This window comes from Ambystoma mexicanum, chromosome 2q, assembly GCF_040938575.1.
Source record: "Ambystoma mexicanum isolate Mex_15411 chromosome 2q, UKY_AmexF1_1, whole genome shotgun sequence".
Taxonomy (NCBI): Eukaryota; Metazoa; Chordata; class Amphibia; order Caudata; family Ambystomatidae; genus Ambystoma; species Ambystoma mexicanum.
Window position 1 is genome coordinate 205,580,711 of NC_090924.1, and position 17,691 is coordinate 205,598,401.

The 17,691-nt window shown below is 45.1% G+C and overlaps 1 protein-coding gene across 1 annotated transcript in view; it reads right to left on the bottom strand.

The window, feature by feature from the left end:
- SMG1 (SMG1 nonsense mediated mRNA decay associated PI3K related kinase) overlaps window positions 1–15,813 on the bottom strand; it is a 2,768,248-nt gene extending 2,752,435 nt beyond the window's left edge. Inside the window, exon 1 of the mRNA XM_069647131.1 lies at window positions 15,598–15,813. Within this exon, the coding sequence (XP_069503232.1) occupies window positions 15,598–15,680 (83 nt within the window). The 5' untranslated portion in view covers window positions 15,681–15,813. The remainder of the gene's footprint in view (window positions 1–15,597) is intronic.
- Between the last annotated feature and the right edge of the window lie 1,878 nt (window positions 15,814–17,691).

Sequence of the window (17,691 nt, forward strand, 5' to 3'; positions counted from 1 at the left end):
TCCCTTCTCCGGCTCGCCAGGGAGAAAGGCGATCTGAGCCATGATGGAGACAAAATCCATTTTTACCCCGATTTCTCCCCGGCAGTCCAAACACAAAGGAGAACATTTACAAGCATTAAACAGAGGCTCCGCAACAGCCAACTGCCATATTCTATGCTCTACCCAGCACGCTTAAGAGTCCAGCACGAGGGAAAGGTCCACTTTTTCCAAACCCCAGAGGAGGCAAATCTGTTCCTCGACCGCCTGGGACTCCCGGATCAGAAACAAGCTCGCCTCAGACCGCAAAGGGATAGAATCCCCAGGAACCCTCCTTAAACGGGTGGATGCAGTGGAGCACAAGAGCCGACACAGCTGAACTGAGTGGGCCGGATCAAATACAGCGGCATAAGTCGGGGCTGGGACACTTGGGAGGCCCCAGGCACCCCCAGCGCAGCTACCGTTAAGTTATCGTTAGCCTGAGTGGGGTCTGCCTGCCGAGGAGTGATTCCCGCATACCGGCATGGCGACTCCTAAAGCCGAGTTTGTTCTGGGTGGGGTAAGTTGGAACCTCCCGGTGAGCATGTTCGTGGTTGCCCACCCTTGGGAGAACTACGTTATGGGCCAGTTGGGGATTGCCCGAAGTTCGAGTATTGCAAAGTTGATAGAGAAATCCAGCGCCGTTAATTCCTGTTCGTCCCGCACGCTGCCTGCCCCCTACCAGACGCCGTCCTCTCCGTTGCACTGTGACCCCCAGCCGCTACACACAGACCCGGTCAGCGGCTCTCGCTCAACCAGAACGCAGCTGCCCGTTGACCTGGACATGGGACCTGAAATAAATGCAAAGCCGCCCCGTTCAACGTCCTAACATGGAACATCAGAGGGGGTAACATCCCAGCTAAATCTAGGAAAATCCTACACTATCTCAGACGACATGAGGTAGACGTGGCAATGATTCAAGAGACACATTTCACACCGACGAGTGGCCGCCAGTGGGCCAAAAGCTGGGGCTGTCACAGATACTTCTCGTCTTACTCCACATACTCGAGGGGTGTTGCAATCCTCATACACAGGCGGCTCAGCTTCCGGCTACTACACACTGCAAAAGACGAGGAAGGCAGAGCACTTCTGGTGAATGGCATCAATGGCATCAGTGACCTTTGTCAACTCATATGCCCCGAATGTGGATGGCCATAACAACTTCAGCTGGGTGATGACACAGCTCTCCGCGCTTGGCCCCACCACGGTCGTGTGGGGCGGAGACATGAACACAGTTATGGTCCCTGCGAGGGACAGATCATCAGCTACACATCAACCAACTTCGAAAGCTGCTAATCAAATAATGGAAATCTGCAAGGCATTTGACCTACACGACAAATGGCGAATCTCCAATGGCGAAAGGCGGGAATACACCTTTCACTCTACAGTCCATAACACAAGCTCCCGAATCGACTATTTTTTCACCTCAACCAACAGCACTCTGATATGTGGCCAGTGCCTCATCCACCCGAGAACACTCTCAGACCACTCACCAATCTTCCTCAAGCTTCAGCCAGCCAGCCCCACCCCGCCGCTACAACGCTGGCGCTTCAAGCAGGGATCACTACAGGACGAGGTTTTTGCCTCAGAATTAAGAGAAGAGATAGACGTGTTTCTACAAGCTAACCTGGGCTCAGTCCCTTCAGCAAGCATGATTTGGGAATCCTTTAAATGTTTTATCAGAGGTGTCTGCCTCGCCAAAGAAAACGGCATTCTCAAACTCATCAGGGGCGAGCTCGCAAGCTGTGAAAAAAAACTAAAACAGCTCGAAACCCAGAACGTGAACAACGATGACCCTGTAGCTGCAGCGACATTGAGGACAGAATTGCAGAAATTCAACGACACGGCGGAGCGCGAGGCGAAATTTCTCCAACGCCCCAACCAAATCCGCCAATATGGCGAGGGCCAGAAACCAGGTGCCTTACTGGCAAATCTAATCAAAGCTGACAACAAACAGTCCCAAATCGAAGAGATCAGAACCAGCCAAGGGGTAGTGGTCCACACTGACGAAGAGATAGCGGAGGAATTCGGCACATTCTACCAAGACCTTTACAGTACCAAGCTGCCGAAAGACTCGCACCTCCCCCTGGAATACCTGGAAGGCACTGAGCTCTACTGGGTCGAACATCACCTACGGGAACCTCTGAACGAGCTAATCTCACAAGAAGAGATCAAAGAAACCATAAAGGCACTACCGCCCTCCAAAGCTCCAGGCCCGGATGGTCTAACGGGAGACTTCTATAAGGCCTTTGCAGAACCCCTGGCTCCACTGCTGGCAGCAGTGTATGAGGAAGCGCTAGAGCTTGGAACCCTACCTCCATCTTCCTGTGTGGCCAACGTCGTCCTTTTGCACAAATCAGGAAAGCCCCCAGACAACTGTGCATCTTATCGCCCGATTTCCCTGCTCAATCTGGACAATAAAATCCTTGCTAAGATTCTGGCGAATAGACTGATGCCCCTGATGCCCGCCCTAGTGCTAGCTGACCAAGCTGGTTTCATACCCGGCCGCAATACGACCTTCGGCATCCGGAGAATGTTTGGAATCATAGAGGCACTAGACCCCACGGACCAGGCAATAGCGGTCCTACTTGATGCAGAAAAAGCATTTGACTCCGTGGAGTGGCCGTTCATGTTCATGGTCCTCACCAGAATGGGGCTGGGAGCCCGCTTTATCAAACTGGTTTCTCTCCTGTACACCAACCCACAGGCCACCATCATAGTGGGCAAAGCAAAATCAGCAGCAATAAACCTACAGCGCGGCACGAGGCAAGGATGCCCCCTGTCGGCGCTAATCTTCGCTCTGGTAATGGAGCCACTAGCTTCCAACCTGCGGGAACTTCGCCAACAAATGGGGCTCACTATCGGCCCACACAAACTTATTGTATCCCTATATGCCGACGACGTTGCACTATTTATAAGAGATCCTGAGGCCAACCTGAACCCGGTCATGAGGGAAGTCATCAAATTCGGGGCTTCCTCCGGACTGAAAATCAATCACTCAAAATCAGTCGTCTTCCCACTGACCGGGGACACGAGGCAATTCGCTGACGACTTCGGACTTGAGTGGAAATCCTCGAGGGTACGATATCTTGGCATCCAACTGTCACTGGACCCACTGGAGGTATTCCGAGACAACTATGAAGAGGTGTTAAAGTCTCTACAAGACAAGATCACACGCTGGAAGACACTCCCACTGACACTTTGGGGCAGGACCTCTCTAGTCAAAATGGTAATGCTGCCAAAACTGCTGTATCTCTTCAACAATATCCCGCTGTTACTGCCACAATCCTTCCTGAAAAAGCTGAAAACCCTGGTTCTGGATCTACTGTGGGCTGGGAAGCCGGCCAGAGTGGCATACACAACGCTGACACTCCCCGTGTCTAGCGGTGGTCTGGCTCTACCAGACATGGAAAAATACTTCTGGGCAGCCCAAGCTCAGTACCTTAGCCACTGGTACGCAAAGCAAATGATTCGCCCCCATGTATAGGTCGAGAGGGCCTTGGCAACGCCCAACTTCTTGACCGCTGTGGTGTTTGGTCGGCTTCCCGTCCCCAATCGCACAATGAACGTAATGCTTACAACATACAAGGTTTGGAAGTCGCTGGCTAACAAACTGGGGATACAGACAAGATACTCCCCCCTCTTGCCAGTCAAGTATATTCCTGGAATCCCCTTAACATCGGAGAGTGTGTTTCACCAGTGGGTCGACAAACTGCAGATACGATCCCTCGGAGACCTATTCACAGAGGAGGGCTTTCTGACCCCTGAACAGGCCAAACAGAAAGGGGGTAATTCGGCCCTAGACGTGTTCCTCTACTTCCGGACCCGATACACTCTGCAGACCCACCTGCCTGGTTTCCCGAGGCAACCACCGACTTGGCAACTACTACATGATGTCATTCAAGCTCAGGGAGAGGGCAGGCTGGTGTCGCTAATCTACAAAGCGCTGACCACCGGATCACCCAACGTGAATGCAAGAGCGAAAACGAGATGGGAACGGGCACTATCCACAAGTATATCGGAGGCCGACTGGAGTCACATTCTGAAGCAAACTCAGAAAATTTCACTTAACACCCGGCTCAAGCTTATTCATTTTCATTTCCTCCACCAAACCTACTATACGCCGGAAAAAGCTAACAAGCACCATCCCGAAGCCCAGGCAGAGTGCAGAAGATGCGGGACTCTATCAGCGAACTTTGTGCACCTCGCATGGGAATGCCCGGAGGTAGCCCCATTCTGGAACCGTGTGTTGGACACGACATCCGCAATTGTCGGTGAAACGATACAACCCCGATGCACAGCAGCCTTGTTGGGGATGACGAGGTTGCTGTCCATGCCGTCAAGGAAGCTGACCGGACTCCTACTAACACTAGCTCGCAGAAGAGTCGCCATGGCGTGGGGCCGCGGCCCGCCACCATCGTACACTGCATGGCGGAAAGATGTGCTTTATTGCCAGGACACAAAAACTGATTTCATAAAATGCTTACCACTTCACGCTCGCCCGCCCGACATATGGGGCCCGCTAATATCCTTTCTAATAAGGGAGGCCGACACCACCTCAGTGGATCCGTTGGTCACTGGGAACACACCCAGATACAGTTTTAACTCAGACTCTTGAGATCTTCCACTGGTTCACCAGAGGGGCGAATTGACGCAAGAGCGGGACGATATGGGGATGCAGCGGGGGCGGAGGGGGGAGTCGCAGAGGGAGGCGGGGAAGTCGGGGCACTGGTTGAAGGCGTAAAGTTAAAGCCACCCTAATGTGGGTGAGTAGTTTGTTGTGTCGAAAGACCAAAAATAAAGGTAAAAAAAAAAGCGCATGATACATTGGACCACCGTATCAAACGCTGCTGACAGATCTAATGTAATCAGAAGAGCAACTCCCCCCTGATCAGCCACAGTCAACAGGGCTGTCTCAGTACCAAAGCCAGGTCGAAATCCTGACCGGGGGGATCCAACATCTACTCTCTTTCCACATAATTCTGCAGTTAAGTTACAATTTTCTCAAGAATGTTACCTGACCAGGCAATCCTGACACTGGCTGATAGTTCTGCAGATCTTTGGGATGCAATTTAGACTTTTTTTTTCTCCTTTTAATTAAGAAGAGGGGTAACCGATTTTTTTATTTTTTATTTTTTTTTTAACATTACAGGTACCGAGCCTGAGAATAAAGACTTGTTAACAGTCAGTCAGAAAAGTTTATATATTCCATGCAAGCCTTTTAGCTACACAAGATGGCATAATAAGTAAGATGTTGTTAGTGGGCATCAAGTTCTGAAGAAAAGACTACTGTCTGTTCCTTTACCTGGGAGAAAGAAGGGTTCCCTGGCTGATGGTATACCAGTTTCCATTGATTCACTGGGATCATTTCTAAGGTCCATTTCGGTGAAAGATGATTGTGTAATCTTTTCCTGAATCAACTCAAACTTTTTAAGAAAAGGAAAACAGAGTTGAAGGCATCCGCCTGAATCTGAGAGGTTTCTGGAGCCAAAGAGGCACATTTGGGTTGAACAAAGTTAGTAACAGCAGATTATAGTTCTCTTGGTCTGTTCGTGGCCCCATCCATTTTTTTGCCAGGAAATCCGATTTAGCATTAAAAGATGGCTTTTTTATACGCAACCTGTGCTGCCTTAACCATCTCTATAAGGTTGGTAGTTCCGACCCTCCTCCACTTTTTTCCAACGATCTAAGATGTTGACACAGAGCAAGAATTTCTGTGAACCAGAATGGAGATCTTTTTGGGTTTACCCTGTTTCAAGGGAGCGACCCGGTTACAGAGGTTACCCATAATCTCCACCCCTCTATAAATCCAGGAAGAGTCATTTACATTTAGAGCATTTTTTAATTCTCTACCAGGGATCTCCTGCACATCTTTAGACATCAGGGATAGGGAGAGAATTTCCCAAGATCCCTGTACCGTCCCACCTGAACATTCTTGCAGCGTGGTCGTACCAAGGCACAGGAAGTGTACCTGAGAATTCTATACTGGCTCCGCTACGTAGCAGGACATCAAGACAATGTCCCTGGTTATGCGAGGGGGGATATTACTAGTGCTATTAACTCATAAGTGGATAAGATGTCCAGTAGCTCTTTGGCATCAGGAGATGAGACGACATCCAGCCAGATATTAAAATAACCCAACCCAAGCAGAGTTAACTCCTTATGTTTGCTCCCAGTAGATTAGAAACTGGTCTAGTTTCTTTACGAACATTTTTGCTGGACCCGGTGGTCAATAACTAAAAGGAATTTGTATTACCTTTGATTGTGAGCACCAGATATAGGCATGTCCCATCTATGTGGAGGTATCCGTTAAGAATCACTGCCACGCTGCCGTCTTTCCTGTTGATTCTATTTATAAAAATTGGATGTTAAAGTCTTGAGGAAACAACAAATGAAACATGGCCTGCGACGAATCACTAAATCTTGATAAAGGATTGCCAAGTCATATATATGGGTTAAAAAGGCTCTCGTTTAGCACTCAAGTTAGGACAGTAAAAAAACAGGTTAATTCAGTTGTAACTAGTTAATATTACATTTTATTTTACAAGCAAAACGATGTTCCTTCTACTTTTGACCTCGTAAATAAAAGGTCAGCAAATTTGCCAAGCAACTGAATAGCCAAACCTGAACACGTGTGCCACATTTGGCGACTAGTCCTGAACGTTATGTAGATATGGGAAGCGGGGAGGGGTGTTAAAAAAAATTTTTTAAAAATGTATTTGGGGTTCCAAAGCACTAACAAAAATTGTTTTAAAAAAATAAACTTGATTTGGGTTTCATTTCTCTAAATTATCCATTTTCAAGAATTGCCACTTACCGAGCACCTGGAGATCAGTATACTCACGAGTGCACAGAAGATGCCGAGTAAAGCCAATATGCATAAATCAAACACCTAACAGAACGAATATATAAACCTCTATAAAAACGCCAGACAGTGTCTGTTAGAAAAGATTTCATAATTGTATGTAATTTTCCCTCCATGTGGCAACCCCCAAACTTTTTGCAGTTTTACACCCGTATCTAGACTTTGCCAGAGAAGCGCAGCCTTCTGCCGCACTCCTCTGGGCTTTCTCTCAATTCTTATGGGGAAACTGACATGCCCTTAAGACAGTCAGTACTGGGAGACTGTTTCCCTTAGTCCTTTCCTCATGTTGCAGCTTTTGTGCAACATGAAACAAGAGTGCACTCTTACTTTACCGTGCTCTTGTGTCTCTAGTCATTCCAAAGGCCCTAGAACCTCTCGCTGGACTTATGAACTGTGCAAATGTGTCACAGACAGGACTGGTGGCAGCGATTGTTTCTCTTGTGTTTTGAACCCTTTTTCACCATGTTATCCGCACTTACCGTGTTTGGCACAAATGAGTGGCCTGGCTCCAAAATGGCCATGCCACGAGGTTCTTTATCCTGTCCTCTGACCGTTTTGCCACTTCACCTTCCCCAGGTCGAGCCAACCCGGGTCAGTCCTTATTTGGTCATGCACTTTCCCGCGAAACCCCAAAGCTTTCACAGGCTTCTGCATGCCTTGTGTGTGCCTCCAAGATGTGGGCTGGGATGTCTGTTCCCAATACACATCCTGGGTACTAGAGTCTCGAGTGTCCTGAATGCCTGGGCCCACCGTGGTCCGTGATAGGTCCACGTATGGGGTGAGTGTTTGTGAGCAGATCTCCCATTGGGTCCTCTCCGTTTTGGCGCGAAGGGAACTTTGGATAAGAGGAAGCTGAAAGCACCACTACCATGTCAATCTCCTGAGTTCACACCGAACAAGGGATAAGGAGCCAAGTATCCTGCAACAAGAAGCTGAGTCGAGGAACCGCTGGTGACCCGCTGAAGGTTTGGCACCCTGAGCCGATGTCGTCCTGCGAGACTCCTCCGCATCTGATCGTCCTAGAAGATCTGCGAATGCGCTTCGACCCATTGGAATAGTGGGATCAACTATTCCCGGCACCTTCATCAAACCCTGCAAGTAAGCTTCTTCGGAAGTGTCCCTGGGCCAACCAGTGGGCTGACCAGCTTACGCAGGACGCTTTGCTCTGTCACCGCCACCGTTTCGGGTAAGCCATCGAAACTTGGTCTACTGCTTGCTCTGCGTCCACGGCACCCTCACACCGAATTTCGTACACTTGGCATTCCCGGGTTTGAAGTGAGACGAGTGAGCCCAGACCAGAGTAGACGCAGTTGCCGTGCTGTGGTAACAACCTGTGCACGTCTGCTGCATTTGGGACACCCTCAACCCTGCATCCTGATACACAGAATCTACACAGTGTCGAGGCATCCTTATCGCAGCTGAACCTGCCAGCAACGTGAACTGAACTGGAGAAGTCTGGGTCTGCCTGCGTCGGGGACCAGCAAGTAGTCCATACCCCAACCAGTACCCCCTTGCGCAGGAGCCCGTTTCTTTTCTACCGCTGTTGCGAAATAGCGACTCTATCCCGCACGCTCACCCTGCCTCTGCCCACAAGTGGAGGCCTTGCTTAAGTAGTTGGGAATTGTTCTGCATCGCTTCATTCACCTTCCTGAACTGCCCGAGACCCTTGAAGAGTCCCTACTTTATCCATTGGCACCAGCACGTGCAGGTACTTTTTGAGCATAAGGCTCCTCTCTTCGTAGGGCTCGGACTTCTTCCTAGTTAGGTGTATTTCGGATGTTGAACTGGGTCTAATGATTACTTTCACTGCCTGTTTTCCTCCCCATCTAGGTGGTCTACATATTACGTGCTCCTAACTCCCTCGGTATTGTATATATATTGTATCGATTGTGATGTGTTGGTTTACTTTAGTATTATTGTGATTTTTTGCTATGGTCGATTCGATGTTACAAAGGCCTTGTAATATATGTGTCTATATTTTTTATGTAACACCTGTCTGGAGTAATTTGTAGGTGTCCTTGCTTTGTGTGCTCATTGAGGTATTTCAGTCACCCTCACCCCTCTTGAGACTTAGTCTTGACCGCCGCCATCGCTACCCTGATTGGTCTGGCTTGTCCAGAGGTTACCCTGTTCCAAGAAACTAGGCTGGCCTTCTGAACCTCTGCCCCTCCAGGTCAGAGTTCAGAAATCCATCTTAACAGTGTCATTAACGGAAACAGAGCACACACAGTTTTGTCCACATACATGGATTAAGTATGCCAACACAATCATGCACAAACTAAAACAAACATGCATTTCTCATAGCTGACACATACTACAGATAATATGCACTAAGAATAGCCACAGAACTAACAATCTACCTAACACACTACAAGTTGGAGAAGCAATTAGTGCATCAGCTGCAGACTTCCAACACCACGTGCAAAAAGTTATCTGAGGGCATTACGCTTGTAATGAACAAAAACATAAGTACAAAATAAAAAATAGTACATAGAAAAAACTTTTACCAACAATGAGTCCAAAAAATACATTCTGATAAAGTCCCTCACAGTGCAAAAATAACTCACAGCTTAGTTCCAATATTCAGCAGCTCGCACCCACCCCATTGTTAAAATTAGACAAATGAAGCAGTTTTGTAGTGAGAGTTACAATAGTGTGATGGATTTAGTGTGCATTAGAAAATTAGTTTATTTGGACTAAGCCTTGGTACTTTACCATTGGCATTGCCAACGTTTGTGCAGGTCACTTTTTCTAATTAGTAAAGTTACTCTTTAAACTAGCAATTGGTGGGCAGGCAGCGAGTCGTGTGCACACCCCTCACAAAGCCGGGGACATTTTGGTAAAACTTTTTTTATCCCGTCACTCTGGACCTTGGAGAGTCAGGCCGTCAAACGGGTATATTTACTATAGCAATACAGAAGTGGATTAGGTCCGACTAAGGCAATGTTTGATAATATGTAGCCAAAGTTATTTGAAGAAATAAATACAACACCTTAAAAGCAGCTCATCTACGAAGCAGAGAAACGAATTGTTAAGCTATACCTCCTTTAAATTTGGTGAATCAACAAAAAAAATCCATGTGCCAACTTTAACCTATGTTGCATCATGGAGCCGACATTCACCAGTGTAAACTGCGAAAATAATAAATACCAAGGAAGTAAGGTTGTCAGTTGAAATTAGTATCATGACAATATGATGCAGTTCTTTAGTCTGGGAAATGGATCCAGGCAAACAAATGCTGGTCATTTAGGCAACAAGAGCGCGACACTCCGTAAATGGCTTGTGCTTTGGGTGAACTCGTATGAGTGAAAAATGTTATGCAGGAGATGTGCCATTAAGCCAAGCAGGTATGTGACCAAACATGTACAACACAGGCGGAATCTTTGAAAGGCAAATATTTCTTCAATGCCATTTGTGGCTTGGAAATCAACTGGACATCCTTGAGCTGGGAATCAATTTCGTAACATATCATCTGAGCAATGGAGGTCATATGTTGCTAGCAAATGAAATAGTAAATCAAGTTCCGATTGGCTAGTTTCATTGCAGTCAAAGTGATGCTACATTAAAAAGGTATATAGGTGTTCATACAGCACAAAATCACAGTAAATGTTTGAGCACCCACGCTTGTCCATGGAGGGGTGTACTGTGCGCCCCTGCCAAAAAGATCCAGACCCTGGTCTGCTGGTGGAAAGAAAATGAGCAAAGGGAGGGTAAAAGCACAGGAAATAAATGTGACGAAACGGTGGAGCAGATGTAATGGGGGCAAAATGGAAGACTTTTGTGATAGAATTAGTTAATGCCAGTTCTGTTAGGTGTACCATAATTCTGAAAAAGAGGAGAATATAAGTTAAGATGACTGTCCCCCCGCCCCCCATTATCTTTGCGTTTGTGAAGCCATGCTGGAATTTGTAGTGTTGGTTCTATGCCCATGTTTTCTTCTGTTAGAAAAAAAAAGAAATAAAGACCAAAGAAAATGTTAACTTGTTTTCTTTGGGGTTCTGATGAAGGCTTGATTATTTGTGGGACTGATTTCCTTTTTTCAGTCGAATCTAGTATTTAGGGAAGGTTAAGCGAATTGGTAGTTTTGTACATTATGACCACCTTAATTTGAACAAGAGGGTCACAAAAGATATTGATAGTACATCCATGACCTCAACCAGCTAGTTGACCAGATGTTCGATTGGAGGGTTCCCCTTTGTTTTCGCACATTGTTAAGATTGGGGAACCTCGATTGTTCTACAATATCCAGAATTGTGCTCTTCATAATATTCTTCAGAGAATACTAATAGTTCCACAAGTTCCAAGCAAATATCGTGAATCTATTCCTTTTTCTGTTTGAAGTCATATTTACTTTCTTCACAGAGCACTGGGTTGCACTTGATTCTATTTTTCTTAAGTTGATGTGGATTTATATTTTTTACCTACAAGGGTCTTTTTTGCAATAGTGAGGTTATTGCATTTCATGTGTTTTATATATGCCTTTACATAATCATAAAATTCAAATGCACTATTTTGTTTACAATAAAATGTTCTCATGGTTTTGTTATGGGGTACTGCTGATGCCATATCCATTGATGGCCTAAGTAGTGAGTTGGAGATAATTCAACATTTGAAATGTATCCCATGCAACACCAGATTATTTGTTGTCCTGTTGCATTTCCGTGAGAAACAAAACTTGTAAGTTTGAGAGCCTTCTCTGGAAATCCTGAAAGTTGTGGCTTACTTGCTCAGTCGGCTCTATAAATTGTACCCCAAGCCAGTCAAACTCCAGAATGTTAATGCCGGGACTGCCACGCTTGTGACAAGATTAACCTAGCCAAGACTAGACTGTGCATAAAAAGGTGAACAGTGTTTTAACATAAGGTAAACGAATGGAGTGGTCAAGCTTAAGGGTATACATTTCAAGTTACATGGCAATATTCAAAATTCAATAGTTCCCAAATGATACATTCATACAAGGCTTGAGGTGCTTGTTGCAAGGACAGTTAACCTCAGTGAGAATGATAACTACGCTGTTGTCCCATGCTGTAATGTGTGGTAAGCTTTTAAGTGGGGAAGGGAGTGGTCAGCCCAAATTCTACACCAATAGAAGTTTCATTCCCGATACTTCAGCAAGAAAACCCAAAAAAAAAAAAACAAAAAAAAAAAACAAACAAAAAAAAAAGCCCATGCCTCGACAAATGGGCTATATTTATGCTGGAAGCTCTTTTTGTGAAGCATACATCTCACTACTACATATGCACTGGCATGCCTCAAAATCTGCCCTAACCTCTGGCTAATAATTGACTCTTAGCCAGTAAGAAATTGTGTGCATGATGGGAATTGAGGGACAAGTGACTTGATGCAGGGTGGTAGCCTGCAACTTTATTTAGATATGCAAAACAGGTCTAGCCCAGAGAACTCAAGGAAACATCCATTATTTCTCCAGAGTGTGGATAACAATGGCTATTCTGGAAGTACAGCAGTTGGAGCGGCCAACTATCACAATGCTTCTTTCAAGCATGTGGACCAGTCAACAGGATACTGACTGAACCCTACCAAGTCCAGGGCTTGCAAAATCTACTAGCCAACAAGCATTGGCGAGTAGTTTTTATGAAGGGTGAGTACCATTTGCATGATACTCGACCTTGCTGGCGTGTAATGGGATGTTAGAAACTTATTTTTCATTTACTGCAAACACACTTTTGTATGTGCCATTTACTGCAAACAGTTTCATTGTGCATGCTGGACAGCATTACACAAAATATGAAGCGTGCTTATGGTATGCCCCATTTTACAAAAAGTACTAGTAAATATGTTCTCACCAGTCACCTTGGGGGAAGTGCATTTCTCTTAAAAGGTAGAGTATGTAAACTTAAAAACTAGCCCTGCAGGCCTAGTGGGATTTTTAAGAATTTGCAAGGGCTGCGGTCAGATAATGCTCGACCTGTGAGATGGGTATGAGAGGGACTGGTTCATCCACATAGACCGGTGCCAAATTGAGATGTCTGAATAGCCCACCATTTATTTGGTCAGTACCTCAAAAATAATGCTAGATATTGGTTTAGGGCTTAGAACCGATTGGGAGGTATGGCTCCTTGAGCAGTCTTGGCTTCAATGTGCCAGAAAGTTGAAACAAAACCAGATACCAGGCCTAACCATTCTTTCTGTAGAGATAAGAGCCCAATGGGATTGCCTATGCCCCAGCAGTAGCGTCTGTATACTTTAAAGGCTTAGATGTATAATCATTCTGGTCACATTCCAACATTAACTAATACAATGGCCTATTCAGACATTTAAATTGGCAACATTAGTAACTTCAAAATGCCAGCACTAGATTTGTTTTTGGGGTAAACCAAATGACCATCACATCCTTTCTGAAGAAACGTTAATGATTTGCTATCCAAGTCAGACTGAAATCCAACAATTCAACATGGTGCACAAAGTAATCAATAGAAAGACCCCAAAATAACAGTTGAAAGAAATTACAAAGTGTCTTACGTTCAGGCATCAATTCCTCCGACTCTGCGACAATTGTAGCTCCCAAATATACAAATTGGATGCAGAGCACAGAGACCTTCTACCCGGTCTCAGCATAAACTCAATTTAACTCAAGGCTGCTTAATTTGTGACGAGAAAGAAAACCAATTTAATAGAAGCATTCAACCTTACAGTTGCTATTTACTCTCGGCTGTCCTCAACACAATCAGATCTCAGCCAGTTGTCCATTATTCACTTCTGCAATCACCCCCTTCCATTGGGACAAAGGAATTTACCATTTTATGTTTTTCATGGGATATCCGTCACTCAGAATCAAACAGGTTACATTTCCCTCAATGGCTTGTGTTGCTGAGAATGCAAACTTTAAAGAAACGTAAAAGTTTGCATTGTAGTGAAAAGAGTAGCACACAAACAATGACAGTTAATGGGCCAAGTTAACAAGCAGACCGAAAACTACAGTAAATGTAGTGATCTTTGCATTTAACATTTCATAAATGTGTGGAAAAAAATGCATCATGCTGTTCAATCGCTCACAATACTCTGCAACACCTGAATGTTTAGTTTGTGTGACAGCGAAGAGATGTGCACTGGAGTTTAGTAAATAAAGGAATGCATCTTTATGCACTTTCAATACCTTTCAACTTTGTAGTCAACTGAAACGGATACTTGCTAAATAAACAATTTCCGTGTTAACTATTTCGATTCTATTTCACTAAGTCGTTTACGGATATACATAGCTCAGTTACAAAGGAAAAGACTGGAACAAAAGCTCATGAACCACTAGAGCTATTTTCGATGGCAAGGGATGGGTGATGGACTTCGATTGTCACAACTGAAAATAGTTGTCTTATCTTAAGAACATCGTGGCAGAGCCACGGGGGTTGTTAAAGTAATCCAACTAGTTTTCAACAATATAGACTATGGAGCAAAAAGCAACATTTATTTTTCTAAACATGTTGCAATAACATGATTGTAACTGGAGTTATTGTTCCGAATATTCGGGGGAAGGGTGCTTCATACTTGAACAGAAAAGAGGGGGGCGGGCTCTCATAATCTTGACGTTATAGGGCATCAATAAAATGAGGGAAAACGAGACCGTCATTAATTTTCTGAATATAACAATGCACCCGTTAACTCAAGATCACATTAACGCGCTCAGAAACAAGGGAGATGAGCGCACATATAGTTAAGTAGTTTCGAAATTAAACAGAAACACGAATGATATTTTACGTAAACATGGAATAACTACAGCTTTTTTAAAACATTTGCTCGGTCCACCTTGGTAAGGGCGTTTGAGCAAACCGTTCAATTAAAGTGGACTCACTTTGACGATACTTAATGAAGCTACTAGTTCCCTAATATTATTGTGCCGGAAAACTAAAATGAAAGAATACCGTTTTCCGTGGAGATTCGAAAATGTACAGAGCGATTAGTGAAGTTCAGAAAGTCATTGGAGCCCGCACACGAATTAGAACGGAGGCCCTGGGTTGTACACGCTTAGAAAGGAGACTGCGGCAGGTGCTTCGAATTCCTGGAGTGGTTCCTGGAGTGGTAGGTAGGTAAGTACGCGACACGTCACAGCGCACTCCTGTCACTTCCTAGACAACGCAGGTGATCACATACCAACAACACATTAAAGAACAATCTCTAGGGGTGAACAAAACCGGAGATGTCAACTTCACGTCAGAGCATCATGTAGGATTGGGCTTGAAAGCACTACAACAACGTGGACTTTGGCCCTGCACATTTTAAACACCACAGTTGTAGCCCTGAATACTCTGTGGTAAAAAAAACGCGGATGGTGCAGAACTAGTATAAAGATGTTGGGGCAATGTATCATAGCCTCGTCCCACTCTGACATTAAACTGTTTGACTCCATCCAAAGGATAGGCGTCAGCAAACTCTGGGGCGCGGTGCGGTCTCCATGAGCCCTGGGGTACTCGTATCCCGCTGCCTTCCACGTTTCCGGGTATACGTTCAAGTTCCACAAAGCGGGAAAAAGGGGGTCCACCGTCACCTCAATACAATTTTAAAAAACATTCACGGACTTATCTCTAATTTAAAAAACTACAAAAGGTCGGCTAGTGGCCCACGGTAGGCACCTGCACCAGAGACTGCTTAAGCCACGAGGGCAGAGGACTAACACCAGTCTTCATTATTCACAGAGACAACTAGACTACCCCCTCACCTCGAACCGGAGGCCTAGGCCACACTCCCCGTCCCAGAAAGGCACTGACCTGGGAGGCCAGTCATTCCAGCTTCGCTGATACTGCCTGGTGCTGCTGCCACTCAGCCTGGATCCCGGGGCTCTGCGGCTCATTACCTTCCCCGACACTGCATGGCCCGCAGCCGAAACCCAGCGTTCAGAGGACCGCCGGGAGGCAGGGGGAGGTGCTGGCGAGGGAGACCGTGGCGAGTCCCGCAGCAGTCGTGTGTGTCTCTGCAGCCAACACTAGCTGACGGCTCTGAGACATAGCAATAGAAAGCGGACTCTATGAGCTCGAACTGTCAATAGCCTCCTGATGACAACTGTGGAAGAGGAGTATGTGTTATACAAAGGCTATACTTTCCAGAAAAATACTCAATAAATGTGAGATAATTGAAGAATATTTAATGTAATTGTTTGTTTTTAAATTTAAATTCTATTTTATATTAAGATAAAAATCAGCAGGTATTTAATACTTTGTTTCCAATATTAAAATTAAGATTGTTCATACTTTAGTGAAATTAACCTTTCCCATTGCTCTCAGAAAATATTGAAATGTTGTCAAAACTCCTAATGCCATGCATATAACAACATGACCGTCACGTTTTCGACAAACTTGGGGCCGTTTTCGCTCTCTATGTTTTTAACGCCCCGCCTCCCCGTGCTGTCCTGTGAGGCACTCCGGGACTTTAGTGTTTCAACTAAGAAATGCATCCTGGGATCCTGGAGATGCATGGGTCTAGCCACAAGTAGGTAAGGGTCAGAGGTTACATAATTAGTGCCACCAGAACAGCACCTAGCAACAATGACATTGAGCATCTCACTGATAGCATAACTAGAAAGTTAACCACATTTTTGAGGCAATCAGCGCGGTATTTTGTGCTTCCCTTTCTGACTTTTACAGTATTTCAATTCAAATAAGATTACCGAAACTACAAGTTCCAGAATGTTAATAATAGCACAGCAGGGCATGACCTGCACACATCTTAACGTATCTGCAAACGCAGAGAGACAAAAAATAGGTCTCTGGGGCCAAATGGTACAATTTTAGAGGATTTGGACCGAAAAGACGTTATTGTAATGCGTTTATTATTGGAAACCAGTCAATAAACGCTAGACCAACCTGTGTTGCTCTGTGTTGTTTTGCTTCCAAGAACGTGTTGCCCCTTAGCTATCTTTGTGGCCCATCCTTCTAGTCTAGTTATGTAAACATACACTTTATGGCTTATTGCTGGGAAGAGGACACAAGTGTGTATTTACGGTAAGAAGAGCTGTAGTGTGACTCTTCCTGGAATTTGGGTTCCTGTCCTTCGATTTTTTTAGTTGTTTTAATTCTTTAAAATTGCCATATTTATTATTTCAGATAATAAGCCCATTTCCTATCTCCTATTTTTTTCACCTGTATGTCTAGTCTGTCCCCCATGTGAGTCCTAATTTTTATAGTTATTAGTTTACATTTTACAAAATATCTTATTTAAATTTGCATTACTTTTACATGTATTACTTAATATTTATTGTATTTAATAGTTCTTATATGTAACAAATTATTCATCAACAATTTTTTATATATCAATTTGTTGTAATGTTCTCCTAATCATTATTAATAAAAATAATTGAACATAAAAACAAATTGCCATCTGTAGTTATTATTTATCCAACACCGTCATGAATGTCTATCTGAACGGCACCATCTTGGTCCAGGACCCCCAGCCCAATCTCCTTTTCGATAGGTGTTTCCCACGTCTTATCAACTTCCTTCCTTCTCCTGCTTCTCTTACCTACACCCCTTTGCGTCCTCCGCCACCTCCCTCTTCTGCCACCTCTCTGGCGCTCTCTCCATTCTCGTGTCTACTCTGTCATCTCCTTCCTCGTCTGCCCACTCTCGGGCTCCACTACCACTTCCGCAGGGCGTACCTCTTGCCTGTACCCCTCCACGGAAGTCTTTCAAATATGGCAGTCTGCTGCACGTCGCTACTCTCAACTCGCTCTGCTGTCAAACACTCCTCTGACATCTGCCGACTCCTCAAAGACTTTGATCTTGATGTCCTCGGTCTCACCGAGACATGGTTCAGGACCAGCTCTGTCACACGATTTGACACTTGCCTCCCTAATGGTTACAAGAACC